General features: G+C 39.8%; 1 protein-coding gene across 1 annotated transcript in view; it reads right to left on the reverse strand.

Moving 5' to 3' along the window:
• The window catches only part of CLSTN2 (calsyntenin 2), a 329,869-nt gene that overhangs the window by 60,039 nt on the left and 252,927 nt on the right, over positions 1 to 16,903 (reverse strand). Inside the window, exons 5-8 of the mRNA XM_083613746.1 lie at positions 16,555 to 16,704; positions 7,252 to 7,437; positions 3,387 to 3,635; positions 3,009 to 3,130 (exon numbers count right to left, since the gene is read on the reverse strand). Of these exons, the coding sequence (XP_083469872.1) occupies positions 3,009 to 3,130; positions 3,387 to 3,635; positions 7,252 to 7,437; positions 16,555 to 16,704 (707 nt within the window). The remainder of the gene's footprint in view (positions 1 to 3,008; positions 3,131 to 3,386; positions 3,636 to 7,251; positions 7,438 to 16,554; positions 16,705 to 16,903) is intronic.

Here is a 16,903-nt window from a genome sequence, read left to right on the forward strand (position 1 = left end):
GTTTTGAGAAAAAATGGGCTCACCTGAATATGGGAATACAGTCATACCTCGTGTTGCGTTAGGTTCATGTTGAGTCTTTTAGGTTTGTGGACACACCAAACCCGGAAATGTATACTTCCGGATTTCGTCGTGTGTGTGTGTGCACAAAAGCGTTTTGCATGCTTCACACATGTGCAGAAGGGCTCTATCGTGCTGTGCGCATGCGCAGAAGCAGTGCTCTAGTTACAGATCAAGTCTGTAATAATAATAATAATAATAATAATAATAATAATAATAATAATAAATAAAAAATAAAAATAAAAATAAAAATAAAAAATAAGACAAGTGGAATATGGTACAACAGGCTGGTCTACAGCATACACAGTGGAAGAGTTGTTGTTGTTGTTGGCTTCCGAAGGTCTCAAGAAACAATGGAGTTCTCTCTCCTTCTCCACTTTGTGAAGATTAAAACAAACAATGACTGATTTCAGTACTAAAGCAGCCTCTGTTTACTGCCTTACAGCCAGCATGGTTAAATGGTATTATTCATTTAAGAATAGTATCTCTTCCAGACAATCTATACGTCCAAGAGGACAATATCGGTCAATAAAGTTTGAGAAATATACACCTGTGGTCCATTATTCCCAAACTCCCTCATTGCTGACAAGTGTCAGGGCCGAAACAGATACCTTCCTTTGATGTCTAAGGATAAGCAAAAGAAAAGAAAAGAAAGGGGACCACTTAGCAGCGCACATAGATGCTACAGTCTTGCGAGGATTATGCTGAGAGAATAACAATATGCAGATGCCACTGTGCTCACTGTTGCATTCCTGGAAATATGGATGGTTTAATTAGAGCTTTAAATAATGAAACCTTTTTATCACATTGACAGTGAAAGTACCTGAAAGCACTGATTATCATGAACCATAACTGCAGCATGTCTGTCTTCTGTCATGTTATAATTTAAACATGCCTAGATGAATTAGCTTCATAGATCAATGAAGAGGACATAATCTTGTTTAAATCCAGCTTTCTTTTTTGTTTTAAAATGGCAAAACACCCAGCGTCACTAATATTTGAGTAAATCATGCATCTATCTTTTATTTGCCTTATTACATTTTTAGCATGCATCTATCCCAGTTACCATTTACAACAATTTAAGACACCACATCCTTTTAAAATATAAATGTAACAATAAGCATCAACTAAAATTGTCAGCATCACTATAATAACCGTTTGTGTTTCTGCAATACTGCGGTAAACAAGACAATTCCGCAGAAATGGATGGAAAGGGGATTTGAAGACTAATAAAGAACAGTACATAATCTAGGTTAGAAAATGTATTATGGATCTAAAAGATAAGGTGCTGTGAAGTCTTTGGATGCTGGTGTGTCTGATTTATGTCTGAAATGATTTTCTCTCTATTGCGGGATTACCATGATTCATCTACCAATTTCTTTCTTACTTGTTGTATAGGGTATAAACAAGGAGCTTTCTAATCTTCTGTGTATCTTATAAATGTGGTTTGTGTCATAAGCTGCACATCAACTCAGGGAGAAAGACATCAAGTTAAATTGTCTGAGCTTCAAAAGCACCAAACAATTAAAATTCCTATTGGCATAAAAACTGAATAAAATTTAATTTAGAGATGAAAGCTCTTCCATATCTGATAAAGCCACTCTCCTCATTCCCACTTTGTGCTAACATAGTAGGCCTGTTTGTATAAATTTTCCAGTAAACTGCTGTGTTAATACATATGCACATATTTTCTAGAATAATTAGGAATAAAAATATAAAATGGAGAAAATTTGTACTAGCTGTAAAGTTTGGTGCTGTTAAGAATGCAATTCTGTGGACCCTGGAATGGCTTCCCATGAACCATAGGATATGGTTTATGTGGATTTATGTGGAAATTGTTTTCCATTTGGTTGTGTGTTTTTTGATGTGGTTTATTTATTGTTTATGACTTTTGTAATTATGTAAATCTTGTCATGTAAGCCACCTTGAGCCTTGTTTTTAACTGTGGAAAAGCGGCATACAAATAAAAAATGATGATGATGATATAGCAGACCTCCTTCTTTATGGGCAGGGGGAGCAAATGTATGATGGAAGAACTGCCTGGGCCCTTGGATTGTTCTCTTTCACACATAAAATTTGCTTTAGTGTGTAATTTGTTTTGCTATATTGTTTTAGGATAAAGCTACTTTGTTTATTAATACCCACAAGTACAATTTAGGACTGTCACTTAATGTCACTTTCCTCAGTGTTAATCTGTTTTATGAAATTCAGTGGCAGTCAGGAGGCAATCAGTCTGAAAATCTATCAGCCAACTGTGGGGCTGCCCATAGCGAGAGAAGAGCCTATTAGGGCCTGATTAACCCTCCCTCCTGCCCGTGTGTGTGTGTGTGTGTGTGTATGTGTGTGTGTGTGTGTGTGTGTGTGTGTGTGTGTCACACAGACACAGACACACACACACACACACACACACACACAGGCCTTTCTCAAAAAATCCAGCTTTCTATCTTTCAAACAGTGTTCTAACCAATTGGCCATAAGGCCATAAGGAGAGAGAGATGGGGAAGGTCCCCATCCTGTCCCATGTCAGTTAGCCCCAATACTGATTCAGTTCCTTTTTGTATGTCTATTCTATATGCCTGGTCCAAAGCCTTCTCTGCCTTATCCCTTTCCTTCCTTTCTCATTGCTTTGTGTCCATCAATATCGGCAGCAACAAGAGCAGAAGTCAGAAAATCTATCACTTTGCTGTATGAGGGATTGTTACTAGTTGTCGTTTCCAGATGTTCTTCAAGGCCAATCCCACATAAAATATGTTGCTGTAATCTAGCTTGGATGTCAGCAATAACTCTCTCTACTTGGCGTGGATAACAGTGGCAAGATTGTACGTGCAACAGAAATTTTCTGTACTCAAATAATAGTTAAGTTTTTGTGTCTATTAGCGGTTCTTCACTCAATCCACTACAGTGACTGAATGAAATTTAGGAATTACCGTAATAAAAAATAAACTAAGTACCTGGTCGAGCTTCCAGTGGAATTCCGCAGGTCGAAAGGTATCAGCTTGGTCAAAATCTTTCCGCAACAGGAACACAAGGCGACAATTGTGCACATATAGTGCATAGTGGTGCCGATTCATTTCTAAAAGAAAGATATATTAATAGGATAAAAACTTTCACAGTTTTTATTATTTAGCTAGGTTGTATTATTTACTGAAATCAGAGTGTGTTTTCACTTTACCTGTCTTATTCTAAAGTCCACTTTTTCAATATCAGAAGTACCCTGATGCCAACTTTCATGACTGAATATAAAACATTTTTCAATACGCACTTCTATTCAGCATGTCAAGCAATGGAGAAGGGTGAAGAAAATGCAGTTTTAAATAAAGCTGACTCACCTGTCTTATCTGAATTGCACAGAATAGTTTCTTTCTCTGCTCTTAATCCTGGACTTGGGCCATGTTTCATCCACATGGTGATGGTAAACTGATCTGTTAGATTCTTTGGTACTATTCCATCAGGGATTTTGGCTCCTTGTTTCCCTTCAAATTTAAAAATCATGTCATTGCTGTCTATCAGAAGACCAGCTGTCCAGTTAGTTGCTGCACTGGGAGTTGGTAACAAGTCAATGGCACCTGATGACGCCCCTGCAGATGATATATAATGAACAGTCTGATGAGACACTAATGAGAAAGCTGTTCAGCTGAATTCACTGTAGGAGACACTCTGACACACTTAATCCCTCTCATTTATTGCTAATGCTGCCTTTGTTTTCAAGTGCTGAAAAAACACCCAAACATAAAATAAACATAAATGTGTCCATGCTACTAGACTATTGAGCAGAGATGGGGAACCTATGGCCCTTCAGATGTTGCTGGGCCACTGCTCCCATAATTCCTGACCATTTGCCATGCTGGATGGGGCTGATGGGAGTTGGAGTCCAACAACATCTGGGGAGCCACAGGTTTTCCCCACCCCCGCTATAGATTAGCAGTGATTCTTCCTTGCAGAAAATCCAAGGCTCATGCCCTGTTATGGCCACTTCAAAGGATCTCAGCAGCAGCAGGATCAGAAGAGATCCTGGAAACCCATGGTATGTCAAGGGTACATAACAGTGAGCTACATGGACCAATATTTAGACTCCTTACAATGCAGCTTCATGTGTTACGTTCACATATACTAGGGACAAATGCATAAAGAGGACTTCTGCCCATGTCATCAAGGTGTTCAGCCTCTTAATATGCAGGCCATCACTCTTTTGCCAGTTTAGAGAATAGTGACTGTGCATGAAGCCTTTCAGAACCTTTCTCTCCCTGAGGGGAGAAGACAACATCACACAGTGTGGATACATCTTATTAACAATCACCCACTAGTGTGGTTGGGAATAATTGAGACAGAGTTCAGCTGGAAGTACCAATGTGTGGAGGTAAACAAAGGTACTCATGGAATACAAGCATATTCACACTGTGCTATGTATGGAGCCCTGAAGCAAATATATCCAGGGCTAAGATTATTGTTGTGGAAAAGGATGCTGACAGTCCTATGAGCTGCGATGGGCCTGGGCAGACGTGCTGCCATTCTTTAGAGTTCTTTCCTCACTTCTCATTAACTATACCTTCATTGAATGAAAAAGCAAATAAACCACAAAATGTTTACTGGTTGCCCAGTATTTCTTCAAAATAATTATTTCTAGTGTTTGAAGACTTGCAGTGGCAAGCACAGAATATTTAACCAGTAGCGATTGGTTTGTGGAGTTGTGTTTATAATAGAAAAGCAGTATTCCTCAGGGTTAATTGTTTGCCGCCATGCAACATTATCTGACTAACGGTTTATTTTCACATATTTCAAAAGCAAGCCAACTGTGGAACTCACAGATATATCTTATGTGCAAACATAGAATAGTCAAGGTACCAGCTGAATACTGTGCAGGTGTTAACGTTTTTTATATTAATGGTGTCAGATTTTAACTAAATAATTCAAATGCAAACTTTCCCTACTGGGTCCAGCTTGAAATGGAATTCATATTCTTTCCTGCTAGTCCCTTCTGGCTTCCCCCCAAAATGTAAACAAAAGACCCTTGCTTCAGGGAAGGGGATTACAGGTGGCAATGATGCTTCAGTTACATGGGGAAATATAGGTTTTCAAACTACAAATTCCTTAATCTCTGGCCAGGAATTGATGCCCTTTGCATCTCTAGAGACTGACTTCCATCAGTTTCTCACTTTACTCCAATCTTAAATTCAGTCTGCCACATTTCTGCATCATTTTGCATTCTCATCCCCTCATAAAAAGCCAATGAGTGCTAAAACCAAGGTTTGTTCCTTGCTTACCACCTGTGACTTATTTTGGGGTTTGGACATAATGCTAAGCCAGACTATGACTTGTTCCCCAGCAGTGTGGCAGCAGCAGAAGGGGAGTGAAGCACCCGCAATTTCCGCAGTGTGCATTAGCATACGCCATGTTTACATTTAAACAATAGTTTAGAACCCATTCTATTATTCTATTGTAATTTGTTTTAAATGTTTAATTTTAAATTGTTGTGACCTGACCAGGACCTTGTGGTAAAGGGAGAGGAGGAGGAGGAGGAGGAGGAGGAGGAGGGGAAGAAGAAGAAGAAGGAGAAGGAGAAGGAGAAGGAGAAGGAGAAGGAGAAGGAGAAGGAGAAGGAGAAGGAGAAGAAGAAGAAGAAGAAGAAGAAGAAGAAGAAGAAGAAGAAGAAGTTGTTTAACTATGGCTTAGAATGATATTCAGATTGGCTGCTGGCATCCATCTGTCGGGAGACAATGGAGTGCGCCTCCAGGGATGAAATCAAACCACTGCATTAGCAGCACCAAAGTGACCTCTGCAGGGCACAAGCCCAGGCAGTGTGTATGGAGGTCCTGGTTTGCCCAGATGGCAAGACCCCCTTCTCAGCTTTGCTGCCAGGGTCCCAAGTGTGGGATATTAGCATCCAAAATGCATATCTAAAGAATTAATTGAAGGAGCTGTAGAACTGTATCACTGTTCTGAAATATTAGGAAGCTGCCGTATGCCAAGTCAGGCAATTTAGCTTTGTAATGTCAGGGTTGACTGGCAGTGGCTTTCCAGGCAGGAATCTTTCCTAGCCCGACTTGGAGACACCAGAGATTGGACCTAGGAGCATCTACATGCAAACCACTGAATTTTCTGGAAGGTTTTCCACCCTAGGTTTATATTTAAAGGTTGGGTAAATTTTTAATGAACTTAATTCCCTCATTTGCATGTCATTTCAATTAACAGCCTCAACAAATAAGACTACATACATTTTTAAGTGTGTACAAAGACAGCATTTATTTTATAAGCGCTAACTGTGCGTAATATACCAGCTTGTGCTCCCTAATACACAGATGTTACCTACTGGAAAGCTTCAAGCTCAGCTCACCCAGATGGCATAATCTATTATAAACATTGCAAAATTGCCTAGAGTTCTACCCAGCGAAAACAATTTTTTTCCAAAAGGAATTTTATTTCTTCAGTTGCAATAAGCAATACTGTGCACATCACCAAACTCTCTCTCTCTCTCTCTCTCTCTCTCTCTCTCTCTCTCTCATGTGTGTGTGTTTAATGTTGATTTGTCCTAAATATTACTCTGTGAGAAGTTGCTTTCACTTTTATTAACGCTTGCACATTTGGCAAAATGCAAATTAAGCAGGATCATCAGGCTAGAATAACTTATTTAGTTTTTCAGATTTTGTAAAAAGAGGGATTCAAAGGTTTATTACTGCCCTTCACCAAGTTCACTGATATAAATATATGAGCTGCTAGAGTAATGAAATGGGAGAGAGAAACAAGGGGCACAATTCTGCATTTCCTGCTTGCATAGAGGTTGCATAGCTTAACAGCTAGCAGCCTGTTACTTCTCCTTGGGCTATTTGCAGAGGAATCCCTTAGCCTCAATTGACATTTGGAGATGAAGATCTTACTGCATGTTAAAGCAGAAGTGGAGATAGAGAAAGCATGAGTTATTCTGACTCTGCCTGCTTCAACTTAGAGATAATGCCAAGCTTGCACTTTGAGCCCATAAGTATACATATCAGGGAGTCTGTAACACAGGCAACAACTGATTTACGCGTGTCCAATTGTTGCGCAACCACACATGCACACATCACAGTGACCCGGAAGGAGACATAAGAGGGCAGAGTTGGCTAATGTGTGCTCAATGACGTGGAAAGCAACCCCTGTGTAAATATCAAAATGTACAAAACAGCAATGCCAAGTAAATTCATGAAAATGCTAAAAGTATACCGCATAATTTTTGCAGGGATTTTTCAGAGTATGTCTCACGATCACAGCCCTTTCCGATGTAGTTAGTCTGCAATTCAATGGTGGTCTGAATAGAAGAAACAGGTCCATCACAAGTCTCCAGGTGAATGCTAGGAAATAACGGTATACTCCCAGAACCAGGCTTGTACTCAATACGTTTATTCCAGTCTAGAAAGAATAACAACATTAATTCACACTGTATTGTGACCAACACTATCACATGATTTCCACAAGAATAAAATTATTCGTATTTTATAAATTTTGCAAGAAACCAAGTATCAGAAACTACAGATCTACATGGACCAATGGCTTGACTTAGAACGAGTGTCTACGTTTCTATGATTAACACTTTCCCTTTGGGCTCCAATAGAAGCTTCTATTATCACTCCTTGCTTTAATAAATGTCACAACTTCCCTCAGCTGATTTTTTCTCATATCAGAACATTAAAAAGAGCAGCTGAATCACAGAGTGGTGTGGTTGAATCACTGGTTTAAGCCAGTGTAATGTATTGGTTAAGAGCAGTGGATTCGTAATCTGGTGAACCGGGTTCGATTCCCCGCTCCTCCACATGCAGCTGCTGGGTGACCTTGGGCTAGTCACACTTCTTTGACGTCTCTCAGCCTCACTCACCTCACAGAGTGTTTGTTGTGGGGGAGGAAGGGAAAAGAGATTGTGAGCCGCTTTGAGACTCCTTAGGCTAGTGATAAAGGGGGATATCAAATCCAAACTCTTCTTTAATATACTTGCAGGAAATGTTATTTATTACCACTGCCATGCCCCATCAGGTCCATTTCTGTTGGTGGCTGGTTTGCATTTCCAGTCAAATATACCACACAGGAAAACAAACAGGAAATGTCAATATATTTGCAGCTGAAGCAACACATGTGATGGGATGGGATGGAGCCACAGAGCTGCCCTCTCAACACCAGCATCACTTTGGCTTATGAGGTTGAGGATGGTGTGAGGGAACATCACTGGCGCCCTGCCCCAAATTGGTAAGCAGCAGCAATTCCAGTGTCAGAAGCGTGGTTCCATCCCATCACTCACACTGCTATGGAGTTTAAATAATTGCTTGCTGTTGTTGTTTTTTAAAAAACTGAGTGAAATTTGCATAATTGACTTTGGGATACTGGCGAAGCCTTGGATAACTTTATACGCAGAGCCTTACCAAAAGGCAATGTCTATGTATACACAGTTCTGTAGATACTATTAGTTTGCTCAACTCTGCCCATGTTACACCAGCATAGCTAGGAATCAGCACAGAGAAGGCCAGACTGGTGGAACCTGCCCTACTCCTAAAACGTGTATAAATTTATGGCAGAAGTATCAAAAACATATTATCTGAATGTCCATTATCCAGTGTTTATTATTATTATCATTACTGTTCACTTGTACGAGCCAAAGAAAAGTACTGAAACACATATTTGGATTAATATGGATTAATGTCTCCGATCATGAGAAATAACATTTGGACGATATTCTTTGATGATCAGGCCACATCTGGAGTACTATGTCCACTTCTGAATGCCACATTTCAAGGAAGCCATTGAAAACCTGGAGTGTGCCCAGAGAAAAGGGACCAGGATGGTATGGGGGTTTGAATAGGCAAAAAAAATGGAACCACACATAAAAAAGCATACCTCCAAAATCCAGTCCAACGAGACACTGTGCTGCCAGCACAACCTCATTTGCCATGACACCCCACCCCCTCTATCCATTCCATCCTATACACAGTCTCCCTTCCTCTATACAGCCCTGATCATTCTACACTGTCTCACCTCCTCTACACAATGCTGCACCTCCTATCCATCCCCACCCTGCCCTCTATTCCTCCCCTATGCAGTCCTAACCCCTCTGAACAGTTCCACTCATTTCCAGATGTCCCTGATACAGAATTCTACCTCCCTTTGAATCACGCAGGTCTCCTTGCCCCCTGTACTAGAGTATGCACAGAGGAGAGGGAAAAGTAGGTAACAAGTCTGGAAATCAATTTGTACAATAACAGTTGAAAGAGTTGCTTATGTTTATCATGAAGAAGAGAAAATGAAGGGAAGACCTCACATGATAGCTTGCCTTCAAATATCTGAAGGCCTGTCACATACAAAAATGACAGATTTTGGCTGTTAGGGCATTTCTCCTAATAGTGAGAGCTGACAGAAAGTGGAACAGGGCTGGCGTAGCCTGGTACAGCCCGGACTGAGCAAGGCGTGTGTGACAATATGATCTCCAATCGCTCTTCCAGTTCTATAATTGGAATGGTTGTTGTTCACAATTTCCCCAGCAGAGAACCAAGAAAACAAAGCATATTGCTGTTAAAGAGAAAATATGCAAGCTATTAATATAACTTGAAACCTGAAAATCCATCTGGCGTTCAGCCATCCAGGGCTGAAGTCTTAGGACTTGCAGTCTCTGGACAATAATTATCAGTTTATATTGTTTCTTTGGAGCATGAGCAAAAGTCTTCTGAGGATTAGTCTGCAGCTACCAGAATAACTAGATTTACAATTAAATTATTTCAAATCCAGACTCTGTCACAAAGGGCTTCAGCTTCCAAAAACAGTGCAAACTTTCCCCCAATATTATCTATAACTGCATAAATAAAAGCAAGTTACAAAGCTGTCTATGAAAGAATTCTTCAGGTTCATAGCTTTAAAAGGCTAATCCAGAGTTTGTTCAGCCAGACGTCTGGTGACCCAGAAGATTTAAACCGTCAACAGCAGCACACGCTGTGCTGCATGTAGCACACTGACCTTCTCAACCAGAGAGTTTTATTTTCAAATATCTGACTAAATATGGAATTTGCAAACAGTTTCAGATGAGAGACTTTGATCTCTTCAAAATATTGGTCTATTAAAACTAAAAAAAAAATATGCATGTATTTCAGGTTTGCACAATGGGTTTTGTGCAAACATATTGCTTAATTATCACAGAGGTGTTCAGATGCTGCAGATGATTCTTTAAAGCAACCATCCCAGTTAAGCTCTTCTACTAATCTGCACATCTGGATATTTCATTTGTAAGGTTTTCCAGACAGTGCACATTGATAATATGCATATCTAGTCAGTCTGATTTAGCCTTGCACACATAAGAATGTGGTGGATGGAATAAAACTCATTTCAGATCAAATGTTCATTCACTTCAAGGTTTGATTGAAGACGCAAATGAGAAACTTTCTGTATTGAGGAGGAAAGAGAACAACGTGCTCAGATTATTTAAGTGTAAATGGAGTTTAAATTGCAAATCTTGCTTCAGTTATGACCAGTTCCTTAGTTCATTCTTAAAAGATTTACTGGGACTGTACTCTGAGATTCATGGGGAAATTGTTTTAGTTTCTGATGGATGAGCCAAAGTTGACTGTTGCCCACTCAAAAATTTACTCCTACTTTCAATTGAAGAAGGAAGCATGCAAAAGCTGATGAAGAATGTTCGGAGTACCATGCAGTCCCTGAACTAACAACGTACAAGAAAGGTTCTTGAGACTTGGAGCAAAGCTGCTGAGCAATTCCTAAACTTGGCTAATAAAGCTTGGGTGTATAGCTTAAGCAGAATTCCTTAATAAAATTTGAGTTTTGTAGCTTTGCCTAGAACTGGGGGGGCGGGGGCTGGGATCTAGGACCCCAAAGCTCAGGGATCCCCCTCAGAGAGCAGCAAATGATAAAAGCAGTAGCAAGTGGGTTTGTCATTAGCAAGTGGATTGAGGGACATGGTGAGGCTCACTGGGGCTGACGCTGGTCACCACAACATCCTACCTCTCTTTTTATTTTTAAAAGTGTTTTATAGTCAGCAGAAGCCAGCTGGAAACATACACAGCTACAATGTACACTTTACTGTTTTTGCTTTGAAAAAATGTCAAACTTTTCAACAATGAAACGGTGCTTATTTTCAAGTAAATAGTTTTGCATCAAGACAGCAGGAGAAAACTCCATTTTATTTCTAGAGTCATGATGCTACTATGATCGAAGTGAGTTTAAAATGCAAAACCTGCACATGCTCAGAGTATTTCCTTTTTAAAGGGAAGGCAAATACTTTCTGTTCGTTGTTTTGCTCTAGCAAATCGGGAATGTAAAAACAATTGCAAAGCATGAAATTGGGGAGTGGGGGTAAGGAGAAGAGAAATGGTAATTGTGTGCTTCAGAACTGAAGCAATGCACACCAAGTCCAGAACCCAAAAATAATAATTAGCTGAAGTACTGCTTTATATTCCCTAGACTAGCCTTTCCAAACTTTTGGTCCCCCAAACAAGTCCCTCCAGACACAGCCAGCCTGTACTGATGGTCAGGGATGATGTGGATTGTAGTCTAACAACAGCTAGGGACCCAAGATTTAGATAAACTGACCTAGGTAAGAGTGCTGATCCAGTTCTGTCCCAGGCCCCACCTATAGTCATGTGACATGATGGTAGTGCTCTTGCCTAAGGTATTCTGTCTATGCTTCACCTGAAACAGGTCAGAGATCATCTTCCTTGAGCTAGATCAGACAAGTTCAATGTTGCACAGCTCTCTTATGAAAAAGGCTTGCCATTTCCCTGGGATGTGCCCTTTGCCATGGCTCAAGGGCTGCAGAGTTTCTGTAGCCTTACTATTTCGCCTTTGGGGGCTTTTGAACAGCTCTGTCTGCGGTGCAATTGGTGTCCACTGCTTAAACAGAAAGCAGAGAACATGGTTTTTATGTGATATCCCTAATTGAACATGAACATTTGGATATGTTGAGTGAAATTTGTGAAAATGAATTTCTCAGCTCCACCTTTCCCTTCTGCAGCAATTTTAAAAAGTCTGCTCCTAATGAGATCCAGGGAAAATGAAATATTCTTATATAAACGTAAATAAATTCATTTGAAGCCTTGAGTGACAGGGACAATGTGATTTTACTGAAATGGCATGTTCTTCAACTGCAAGGAGGTCAAGGTCTTATTCTTCACTGTCAAGACACTACCAGTTTATTTACTGAAATAGCCAGAGGATATGCAAAGGTTTAACGTATGTGGATAGACGGGGAAGGATGAGCATGCATAGATCACTCCAGGCCAAATCCATTCAGTCAAGGCTGTGTTCCTAGTTGTTGTGGGGAAGGGGGCAAACATCAAATTTTGATGTGCAATGAAAGTGCATACAAAGGGTTTGGAGAAGTAAATACCTACTTGGGAGCACAAAAGGCTACAAAATAGTTTTAAACAGTTACTCATGCTGTGAGCTTAACTACATTTAGCCAGTCATTTTAACAGTTATTCTGTACTGCTTTTAAAGGTTTTTGTTTGCTAGTGTTTTGCTTTAATGTTGCTGTACACCACCTGCAGAACTGGCCCTGTTACAAGTGCCACATAATGCTCATTCTACAGTGGTAAGATATCAATCTTTTAGCTTGGCAGTTCCTGCGCTCTGGAAGTCCCCAACATAAGGCAAACACCTTCAACTGTATTCTTTCCAGCACCTGTTTGCAACATCTTTGTTTAGGCAAGCCTATCCGAACATGTAGAAGTTAGAATATACTGTAGGATCAGGGACTAGACAAATGATCAGGGAGGATAAGAGTATCAACAGCTATATAATACTTCCAGGATCAAAGGCATCATGCCTCTGAACAGCAGGAAAGCAACAGTTATACAGGGTTGCTGCTTCATGTTCTTAGAGATTTATCAGATTTGTAATAGCCGGCCTCTGTGGAAAACAAGATGCTGGACTAGGTTGGTGTCTGGTCTCATATCGCATACTTTGATGCCTTTCATTCTCCTCAAAGCCCAGTACATAGAACTACTGGGCTGCCCCATGGTACTAGCATGGCACTGAAGCAAGCTGGCATGTCCTTTCTACATTTTCTTATATCCCAGTTTCACAAGACCTGGATTATATTGATAAATCTGATTAAAAATTACATCCTAACTTTTTTTTTAAAGAGCATTTGCTGTTGTGCACCCTTCATTGTGATGGATGATCACTACAATTTTTGTATTTACTTGTTACCATATATAAGCAACAGTATGAATTCATACATAAGCTCAGCAGCTGTTTGATTTTGAACACTATCTTTCTATCACCTTATCACAATACAGCATATAAAGTGTCAATCATTGTCCTACAGCAAACTTTGATTCCTCTGCAAAACAAGAATAAATAATGCACATAATATTTCCTATGACTTAAAGAGGTATACTTTTTCATGTTATTGCCCTTCTGTTTCATAAAACACATCATTTATTACTGGCTCTGCATTTCTTTGGCATAGGGTTTTGTTGGTAACTTTATCTACTAAAGGTTTGTCTACTCTGTGGCATTCACAGAGTTCTGAAAGCTGGAAATCTCAAAAGCGGTAGATTCCTCTATAGAATCATTGCGGGTGGTAATATCATACCCCAAAAATAATTTAGTACTGTGGATGTGCAAATGTCCCCCTGATCAAAACAGGGAGATCTTGAGATGAAGAATTAAATCAAGGAAACATCCAACCCAATTATCAAAGACACATTATGAAGGTTCCTGGCGAATCAGGAAAGTTTACTATGCAGAAAGGCCTTACAAAATAGCCTACAGATGTTTTGATTTATACATTCTATGAAACTTGGATGAAATGAAAAACTTGACGAGGTCCAAATAAATGGCATTTTAGGATATGTGCAATCTGGAATATAACCCCAAGATATCCAAGATAAATAAGTAGAATGCAGAGGATGGGTACTGCTTTTTATGGCTCTATTAATATCAATGAAACAGGAAGTTGAAGAACATATCACAGGTCATCAATGCCCTGCTGAGCCTATGCCACATACACAAAGAATGTCTAAGTAGTCAAGGATCAATAGCTATAATACATCTTGAAGAAGAAAACACTTCTGGTGTTTCAGCCTTTGAATACCTTATTTCATAGAATTCCATTTTGAGGCACTGCACATCAGGAGATCAGAAGGTCACAAGTTTATATCTCTAAGATAAGCATTGCTTTTCTTCCATTTTTTTGAAAGTTCACTAGACTGCAGATTCTAAAGCTTAGAAGAATTGAGAGACAAGTGCTCAGATTCTGTCCTGCAGTAATTTATTTGTTAGGGCTAAACCTGCTGTGAATTTTTAAAAAGCAGCAATCACCTTTGCAGTTGGGGTGGGGGTGGGGGGGAACTAACTTAACTATTTCAAAATCCTGAATATGAAATTTGTTTGAAGTTTGACTTTGTTCATGCCATCATAATACTAAAAATAAAATAACAATAAATAAGTGGACAATCACATCAAATATATTTTGCTGCACTTTCCCACCTACACACTTTGCTGCACCTACACACAGGTTTCTTGTTTCCAAAATGGGATGGGGGGGTATTCCAGATTTATGCCCCTATCCATTAAAAGCAATGCTTGCTCTCTGTTAAAAAAAAAGAAAACAACTTTTAAGCACCTGTAGAAATCACAAAGGAGTGTGACCTAGATTTCCTACCTCAAATGGTCTTGTCCTACCTCTGCATTGATCCCAATGGATTATTAAATAGGTCACATCTGACACTTAATCAGTTGCAATAAGAAAGTCTTATATTAAAAATGAACCTTTGAGTGGTGCCACATACTATTCACAAATCATCAGAAACAAAACACACAAACAAAGCATCTCAAGTATTCTCTGCATTGAGAGAGAAATATACTAAAACATATGAGAGAACCATTGATATCCTAACTTTTGAGGAATGCACATATTTGCTCCTTTGAAATAGGGATCAGTACGTGGTGTTGCCTGAGCTGAGTAGTAAGAACAGAAGAAAAGCAATGGCTCATCTGTTCCAATATCCTATTCTCACAGTGGCCAACCAGATGCCTATAGGAATTCCATAGGAAGGCCCTGAGGGCAACAGCATTCTTCCTACTTGTGATCCCAGATTCCCAGCAACCAGCATTCAGAGGCATACTGCCTCCAACAGTAGTATGTAAGGCTGAAACCTAACCCATCAACTCATAAACTAAAGCATTTTAGGAACTGAATCCTGGATACATAATATGGGAGGACCTTTTTCCAGATGCATGTTCAGATTCATTCAGTTTTAGCAATAAAAAGTAGCAATAAGGTCTAGCAATAACAAAGGGTACTCATAAGCAGGGCCTGATTTAGGTTTGATGAGGCCCTAAGCGACTGAAGGTAATGGGGCCCTTTATATGCCCAGCTGTCCTTTGTCAACAACAAATGGTTGCTGTTTTTTGTGTTGAATATATGCTATATGTTAATTTATGGACCTAATAAGTATCTAAAGCCATTTGCACATGCAGAATGTAGGCCCCCTATATATAGATATGAGCAAACCAGTGACATTTTAGGGAGCAGACTAGCAGGCGGGGCCCATTACTTACATGATAGGACCCTAAACAACGCAAAACACTGTTGCTGTATGTAGGTTTTATTTTTTTATCTGATATTTTGGAAATGTACACCCGGTTGTTTTTTTCCTTTAAATTTTATGAGGGGCCCCCAAGAGAGTGGGGCTTTAAGTTATAGCTTGTTTAGCTTATATGTAAATCCGGCACTGATCATAAGAGGAAGCAGGTGTGGTTTGAATGCCCAATCCTGCTGAAGTGGATGCTATGACTACAAACCTCAGCATCTCTCGCTGGAATGTGGCACTATTCAGTTGTAACAAAAACTTTAGTTTTAAAAAAACCAGGCAGACTTGTTGCCAGCACATGGTATCCTCAAGTAAGAGCTGGGGCCCTGGGTTACAGCATGAATTGATGCTTTCTCCTGGAAGAGGTGGTGACCACTGCTACTGCCGCTCCTTGTGAGCTGCCCATCAACTTGCCCTTGAATACTAGGAGGCATCCCAGGAACGGTGTCATTCTTGCTTTAGCCAGGCACCTAGTCATTAAGGGAGCAAACCTATGCACACGAAGCCAGATCCGGGAACAGGGCCACTGCTGGCTAAGCCAACCTAAGCCCAGCAGAGGAAAAACAAGCCTTTAAAGTAGTGCTTGAGTTACCCTTTTTGCCAGCTTAAGTTACACTGGGTTGTCAGGTCCTGTGACAGAGCTGAACCATGCTGTAGGATTGCTCTCTGAATGTGGGAAGCCCCTAACTGTTAGTGAACTAGTTGGTTTATCTCCCCTGCTTTTCCCCATATTTTAATTATTTTGTTTTGAAGTTTTTCCCCCAAGGTTTTATCATTGCTTTCTGCTTTGAATATTTATATCACTTGAAAAGCGCATTACATAAAAAAAAGAAAAAGAAATTGCCAATATTCTACAATTTTAAAGAGTTAACATTTTATTTGTATCTCAACATTCATCATCAACATTTCCAAAGAAACAACAATACACAATCCCTACCTTGCCATCCGGGCTTACATACAGGCTTGACTTCAACTCGTACCAACACATCTTCAGTTGCACGTTTTTGCCCACAGTCAAAAGCCGTTACCATTATCTCATACTGACGCTGTTTGTCATAACTCAGCTTCTCGGTATTTCTGATATTCCCTGCAGGTGTGAAACAGGACAATAAACTGCAATTGCTTCATTGTCAAGATCCTGGGTTTATATAATAAAAGCAGCAATAATTGCCTGAAGTATACAAAAGGACTCAGATATAACAGAAAGCGGGGGCAGAAAGGAGAAAAGGAAAGATCTGACCTTCCAAAACGCTTCTTATTAATCTAACTTTCCTTTTTCCCCTCCT

This window comes from Podarcis filfolensis, assembly GCF_964270895.1.
Source record: "Podarcis filfolensis genome assembly, chromosome: 5".
Taxonomy (NCBI): domain Eukaryota; kingdom Metazoa; phylum Chordata; class Lepidosauria; order Squamata; family Lacertidae; genus Podarcis; species Podarcis filfolensis.